The 7,500-nt window shown below is 49.3% G+C and overlaps 3 protein-coding genes and 1 pseudogene across 3 annotated transcripts; 2 read left to right on the top strand and 2 right to left on the bottom strand.

Annotated features, from left to right (window-relative positions):
* Nucleotides 1–948: 948 nt before the first annotated feature.
* On the bottom strand, nucleotides 949–1,320 carry LOC145400032 (histone H2B). Its single transcript, XM_080272532.1, has one exon. It carries the CDS (start codon nucleotides 1,318–1,320, stop codon nucleotides 949–951), a length of 372 nt encoding a protein of 123 aa, XP_080128658.1.
* A 1,648-nt stretch (nucleotides 1,321–2,968) lies between these two features.
* Nucleotides 2,969–3,340, top strand: LOC145400031 (histone H2A). Its single transcript, XM_080272531.1, has one exon. It carries the CDS (start codon nucleotides 2,969–2,971, stop codon nucleotides 3,338–3,340), a length of 372 nt encoding a protein of 123 aa, XP_080128657.1.
* A 1,850-nt stretch (nucleotides 3,341–5,190) lies between these two features.
* LOC145400030 (histone H4-like) lies at nucleotides 5,191–5,500 on the bottom strand (annotated as a pseudogene).
* Nucleotides 5,501–5,924: 424 nt separating this feature from the next.
* LOC145400029 (histone H3) lies at nucleotides 5,925–6,335 on the top strand. The gene has a single exon (XM_080272530.1). The coding sequence runs from the start codon at nucleotides 5,925–5,927 to the stop codon at nucleotides 6,333–6,335; it is 411 nt and encodes a 136-aa protein (XP_080128656.1).
* The last annotated feature ends 1,165 nt before the right edge of the window (nucleotides 6,336–7,500 follow it).

Below are 7,500 nucleotides of genomic sequence, written 5' to 3'. Positions count from 1 at the left end.
ACAGACAGTGACGTTTGGGTAGCGTAAGACTGAACAAAAGGGAGCTTCAATAAACATTGGATATGAATAAATATTATGTAGAAAATAATTTCCGTTACAATACTAGGGAATAATTTAAAGTCATTTATTTCCGTTTCCAATGTCTCGGTGGACGACGACAGAAAGCGGGAAGGAGGCGTAAGCCGGTAAGCTATTTTAAATGTTTCGGTCAACACGCACGAAAGGAGATAACATTCACTCAAGGACATGCAGTTATTACACTGCCTTTGGCCAGTTTCCCACGAAGAAAAATCTCAGGATTATTTCATATAAGACAGGGGCTATCAAAAAAAAAAAAAAAAAAAAAAAAAAAAAAAAGGGACTGGGAGTTTTAGGCGTACCGGCCACCGCGCGCGAAGTTAATACATTTCACATTCATTCAAATCGGGAAAGATAACTAAGTGTTACCATCTAATTTATCACTGCCTCCTGTTATTCATTTTACATCATTATTTGTACGATATAATATATACGATTATTTGGCATGACGTGATGAAGGCATTGAATGTTTACCTCTTATTCACTGTTTTCCTAGAACGCATGGCAGTGGTGAGTGACCGAAGCAATCTGACACTGTGCCGTCACTTCTTGGGGCGACGGTACGTTGTTGTTGGTTGTTCAGATGAATAAGAAGGCCCGCACGCCCCTATTTACTCTTTTATTTTGACTCTATTGTTTTAACCCCCAACCCTAGTTCAAAACATTTCGATTGTGCCTACGTACCCATCCCAAACCACCGTTGCCGAAAAGAGAAGAAAGAGAGAGAGAGAGAGAGAGAGAGAGAGAGAGAAAGCTGATAAACCAGAGTTCCTGAGTGGAAAATTGGTAAGTCTGTCTTTCCCCTTTTTATCGAAAATCTTGTGGCTCCGATTGGAGCCGGAAATGTTGAAATGGCCAAGAGTGTAACCTCTACTTTGAGGAGGTGTACTTGGTGACAGCCTTGGTGCCTTCAGACACGGCGTGCTTGGCCAGCTCGCCAGGGAGGAGCAGCCTGACGGCCGTCTGGATCTCCCGGCTGGTGATGGTTGAACGCTTGTTGTAGTGTGCCAGGCGTGAAGCCTCTGCAGCAATGCGCTCGAAGATGTCATTCACGAAAGAGTTCATGATAGACATCGCCTTGGAGGAAACACCGGTGTCAGGGTGGACCTGCTTGAGCACTTTGTAGATGTAGATGCTGTAGCTCTCCTTCCTCCTACGCTTCTTCTTCTTGTCTCCCTTGGCAATGGCCTTCTGGGCCTTGCCGGCCTTCTTAGCGGCCTTTCCGGAGGTCTTGGGTGGCATGGCGGCGCCGAGTCAGACGGTATGTGCACGGTGCGGGAGCGAGCGAGAGACTGAGTCGACATGGGGGCCGCGCTTGCTCGAAATCCTTATATGTAGATTTCCTGCACCTATCGCAGCCCGGCTTCTGCCTCCTTAGCCCATTCAGTGAAGATGCTGTTGTCGTTCGTGTTCGATCTTGTTAACGATGTAGTCCATAATCGCTGTATCGTCGGGGTGAGTGTCTATTAATTGTTCCAGGCATTGTTCGTGTTGTTCTTGGAATGGCACTGGAGTCGCGAGTCTTAGTAGGGCATCGAGTGCATCTGAGAAGTTGTTGTCCCAGTAGCTGTCTCGCTGATCAAAGAGTTCGTCATACGATAGTGAGTCGAGACGCTTCTTGATGGTGGGATGGAGGGGTGGCAAGATGTCTCGGATGCGTTGTCTGGCTTGATCCTGAGGGCTGACGTTCGTGGCGGTGGTGGGTGCAGGCAGGTCGAGTGTCGAGTTGATGGAGGGGGCTAGTTGTTCTGCCTTCCTCTTCTTGTTCTTCCCCTTTTTCTTTTTCTTCATGGTTTCAGTTGGTGGCAGAGGGGAAGCAGTGCCTGTGTCCATGGTGGTGTCTTCATCACCATCGTCAATGGCAGCAGGATCTAGGGTGTCTGGAGGGTCGGGGATGGTCTCCGTGTCCTCCTCAGCTGCCGATGGCGTGGCGTGGTGATCAGTAGTTGGTTCGAGGTCCAGGTTCGGTGCCGGGTCGTCGGGAATGGTGGCAGTCCCTCTGTTAAGAGGAGCATCCAACTGCAGCCGTTTTCGCGGTGTTGTGCGAGGTTGGACAGGCTGCTGAGGACGGGGCTGACGCTTCTGACGAGAGGCGGGACGGACATCGTGGGCGAAACTCTCGGGGATGACAATGCGTGGCAACCCATTCTCCTCGAAAATCCGAGGGAGGAGAATGCGCAGGGCCGCTCTGTCATCACCACAGAAAGCCTTCGCCGTCGCGATGCACATCGCAACAATGGTGTCCATCTTCCCAGATCTCCCAGGATCCTGAGGCCGGCGTCTCTGGGCCGTGGGGCGTCGCCATGCATGGACAGAGCCCTGCACAGCTACCACCACCCCGGCCACAGAGACATCCCTGGCCACAGGACCCTTGGGAGACTGTGAAAGACTGAACTCCACCGTCTGACCACCAAACTACCACCACGCCACCCTGTGCTGCTCGTTTGGTACAACGATCGAACGGCGAGGGACGAAAACATCAGCACCAGTGTCCTGGCACGTGATGAAACCGTACCCGGCCTTCACGTTGTACCAACGAACAGTTCCCCTGATCTTCTGGGCTCCCGATAGCTCCGATCTGCTGTTGGATGCTCCCCTCAACGGGTCGAAAGCATCAGCAGATGTACGAGCCATGGTGAAGTCTGCGGGATCAGCGCGCCAAGGTTCACTAGCTCGCTTACGGACTTGCTGGCACGGTGGCTGGGGGGCCGCGCTTGCTGAAATCCTTATATGTGATTTCTGCCCGATCGCAGCCCGGCTTCTGCCTCCTTCCCATTCGCGGGTGGGATGGGGTCGGATCGGGAAGACGGGTATTTAAGGGAAGGTCGCGCGGGCCGGGGACGCATTAGTCTTCTCCTGAAGGTCCTACTACTCCAGCAGCAGCAGCAGCATGTCCGGACGTGGCAAGGGAGGCAAGGTGAAGGGAAAGTCCAAGTCCCGATCTAGCAGGGCTGGGCTCCAGTTCCCCGTCGGCAGGATCCACCGTCTCCTTCGTAAAGGCAATTACGCCGAGCGTGTGGGTGCTGGTGCTCCCGTCTACTTGGCTGCAGTCATGGAGTACCTAGCAGCTGAAGTGCTTGAGCTGGCTGGCAACGCAGCCCGTGACAACAAGAAGACTCGTATCATTCCCCGTCACCTGCAGTTGGCTATCCGCAATGATGAGGAGCTCAACAAGCTCCTCTCTGGCGTCACCATCGCCCAGGGAGGTGTCCTGCCTAACATCCAGGCTGTGCTGCTCCCCAAGAAGACGGAGAAGAAGTAAACGCTTCCAAGAAATCCTTCTTCTTCTTCACCTCCATCGGCTCCTTTAGGAGCCACATTCGTTTCTTGAGAGAGAATAGACTTTGGCATTGCCCAACAGCATCATCATCATCATCTTTGGGTATGGATGAATGTGTTGGTATACTGTATGTTTGTGTATGTGCCTATAACGTGGTATGTGTTGAATGCTGGCATGTGTCTGTGGCTATATTTACGTTCGGTTGCATGTAAGAAGCTACTGACATCAGTGAAGGTGGAGTAATAATAATAATAATAATAATATTATTATTATTCCCACTACTACATAGAGTCTTGTCCCGTTCCCAACTGCACCTGCATAATACTGTCCTGTATAATTATGCCTCCTAACTGCCTGGCCGGGTGGATGAATGAAAACATAGGTGATGATGATGATGATGGCTATTCTCCCACCATCGAAGGAATGGACAAAGTCGTTCAGTGGCAGAGGATATGGTGATGTATACAACAGTATATATATATATATATATATATATATATATATATATATATATATATATTAGTCGTGTGGTGACGACCATTGTGGATTTAACACCCCCAAATAAGAGCAATAATGAAGAAAATACTTATCATTCATTTCTCTCGTCATTATGAGTAGTATTGCAACAACTAGTTACTACACAATCAAAAACCACCACTACCACCACCATCTATTCATCCATCCATCCATTCATTCATTCATCATCATCATCATCATCATCATCATCATCATCATCATCATCATCATCATCATCATCATCAAAGATTAATAATAATATTCAGCAGCACCACCACCACCAACCATCGAACTGGGAGCTCCGGTGAACGCCTGATTAGTGAAACTGTTGGGAGGCGAGTGTCAGCCACCTTGTCAGCCACCTCTTCTATATAATGCACTAGCGGTCGTGCAAGTACCAATCGGATCCATTTAAATTTGATTTCAGGCCTCAGCGGTTGATGCAATGCTTGTACGATGGGTGATTGGTGGGTTTTGGTACTTAGAGAAAACGGCCGTGACAGCGACAAATTCAAGGGATAACTTGTTCATATGCAGACATTCTGTCTGTCTAACACTTAGGCATTCATATCATGCACCGTTTGTGGTGCCTCACCGACGTGACTGACTGTGTCTTCTTTACTCTAGGTGCATCCTTCAAGTGTGCTGCTGCTCGTGCATATGAAGGCAGAAATACCTTGGATTAGTGGGATTTGCCTTCACGATTTACGGAGGCGACTCCCGGAGCACAGCAGAGGAGATGCTCTCGCAACAGGATGGAAATTGCCCTGATAGGTATGGAGAAAGCTTTCCTGAAATGGGGGTGGGGGGGGGAGTAGACCAGAGGAACAGAGAAAGCAATGGCCCAGCAAAATAAGTGATAATGTATATGTATGCAGACGTCCATTTAAATTAGAAGATGTAGTAGCCAAATTGACAGTTGCCTAATCCCCCCCCCCACCTTTTTTTTTTTTTTTTTTTTTTAACTGCCAGACAGAGAGAGAGAGAGAGAGAGAGGTTTGGTATGGTTCAGTTAGGTTATGGTTGGTTTGGTTTGGTTATGTTAGGTGTGGTAAGAGTTGGTCGGGTTGCATTACATGTTTTCATATCTGTTACATTAAAAGAAAGAGAGAGAGAGAGAGAGAGAGAGAGAGAGAGAGAAAATGGTGCTACCTAACCTGCTCAACGTCTGCATTTACTTATACTACTATGCCTTCATTCATTCTCTTTCACAGAAATTAGGTGTGGACCTCTAAAAGAGGTCCGGGGGTTGCTGTTTATTGTGTGCTTTGCCGTGGCCAGGTGGAATAGTGCCATGCAGTTATGCACGCAGCCTCTTAGCCGCCGAAGCCGTAAAGGGTGCGCCCTTGCCTCTTCAGGGCGTACACCACGTCCATCGCGGTCACGGTCTTACGCTTGGCGTGCTCAGTGTAGGTGACAGCATCGCGAATCACGTTCTCGAGGAACACCTTGAGAACACCGCGGGTCTCCTCGTAGATCAGGCCCGAGATACGCTACGCCGCCACGACGAGCCAGACGACGGATGGCAGGCTTGGTGATGCCCTGGATGTTGTCACGAAGCACCTTGCGGTGTCGCTTGGCGCCTCCCTTGCCCAGACCCTTGCCGCCTTTGCCTCGACCAGTCATAGTGTCTACAGCTGCTGCTACTGCTCCTCAGACCCAGTAGTAGTGAGTGTCCACTCCGCTCCCAGCACCAACAATGATGACGACCCCGCTCGCCGACCACCCTTATATAACGCAGTGTCGGTCGTGCAAGTACGAACCTTATCCACCTAACCTCGATTTCAGGCCCAGGCCCAACCCCAGCTCTCCAGGAGGCCAATCCTAGAGAGGCGTCGTGAAGCCAGGTCACGCCACAGGGCATGCCAAATTTTGCAAGCAAACCAGGAATGGCATCGAGAAAGCATGAACAGTAAATCACCGCCATGTACATCACACCCCGACCACTCACACGCCGCCAGTCCGGAGGCAGGCCACATAACAAGCCGCTGCCAGGCGCGGCGCGCCAACACTCTCGCTCGTCTCACAGCTCCCTCCTCAGTCGCGCGCCATGGCTCGTACCAAGCAGACTGCACGTAAGTCCACTGGAGGCAAGGCCCCTCGCAAGCAGCTGGCCACCAAAGCCGCTCGCAAGTCCGCCCCTGCCACCGGCGGCGTCAAGAAACCCCACCGTTACAGGCCTGGCACTGTGGCCCTGCGTGAGATCCGTCGCTACCAGAAGAGCACTGAGCTGCTTATAAGGAAGCTGCCATTCCAGCGTCTTGTCCGTGAGATCGCCCAGGACTTCAAGACTGACCTGCGCTTCCAGTCCTCTGCCGTCATGGCTCTGCAGGAGGCGTCTGAGGCCTATTTGGTCGGTCTCTTTGAGGACACCAACCTGTGTGCCATCCACGCCAAGCGTGTAACAATCATGCCTAAGGACATCCAGCTGGCCCGCCGCATCCGTGGCGAGCGCGCCTAAGGCGAGAGGCCCCCCACCTCCATCGAAAGAAATCTCGGCCCTTTTCAGGGCCAAAACCCTTCTTCAAAGAGAGATGATGACAGACCCTCCCTCAGTTTAGGTTTGCATGTATCAGCTCTTGCTTTTCCGCAGCGAAGCATGCTCACACACGATTGAACTCCATTACTTACATACATGCATTCATTTTTTTTCTTTCTTTATTTTATTTATTTATTTATTTATTTTTTTAAACATTTACACTTTCTTTTTTTTTTGGGGGGGAGGGGGGAAAACTTGCCTGTTCGTTTATTTCTTTGATTGATCTGTTGTTCACGTCGCATTTTTTGTTGTCGTTATTTGCCAGTTTCGTTTACTTACTCAGCGACTCACTCACGCCCTCATAAAGGTACCCAGGTTTGCACAACGAGAAAGGCATTCCCGCTGCATATTAGCAGATGCTCTCTATCCGTCATGAACGCAAGATGAATCCTTCAGTTACTATGCTGGGGGAAAAAAAAAAAAAAAAAAAAAAAAAAAAAGTGAACCTGAACCCATCGATTTTCACCTGCAGTTGTGCGTGTGTATGTATATTTATACTGTACGTATGTATTTGTGTGTCTTTGTGAGCATGTATGTCTGTGTGTACGGGCGTAAGAGGAGACACACACACACACACACACACACTTACGGACGAATGAACTGTACTTATATACTTACATACATTCATTCATCCTTTTTTCAATCATTCATTTACTTATTTTTTTTGGGGGGGAGGAGGGGGAACTTGCCTATTCGTTTATTTCCTTGGTTGATCTGTTGTTCACGCGCATTTTTTGTTGTCGTTATTTGCGTTTCTTTGACTTACTCAGCGATTCACTCACGCCCTCATAAAGGTACACAGGTTTGCACAACGAGAAAGGCATTCCCGCTGCATATTAGCAGATGCTCTCTATCCGTCATGAACGCAAGATGAATCCTTCAGTTACTATGCTGGGGGAAAAAAAAAAGAAAAAAAAAAAAAGTGAACCTGAACCCATCGATTTTCACCTGCAGTTGTGCGTGTGTATGTATATTTATACTGTACGTATGTATTTGTGTGTCTTTGTGAGCATGTATGTCTGTGTGTACGGGCGTAAGAGGAGACACACACACACACACACACACACACACACACACACACACACTT

Source organism: Coenobita brevimanus, chromosome 51 (assembly GCF_032717465.1).
Source record: "Coenobita brevimanus isolate Jiangsu-jjx chromosome 51, ASM3271746v2, whole genome shotgun sequence".
NCBI lineage: Eukaryota > Metazoa > Arthropoda > Malacostraca > Decapoda > Coenobitidae > Coenobita > Coenobita brevimanus.
This window is presented reverse-complemented; position numbering and strand designations above follow the sequence as displayed.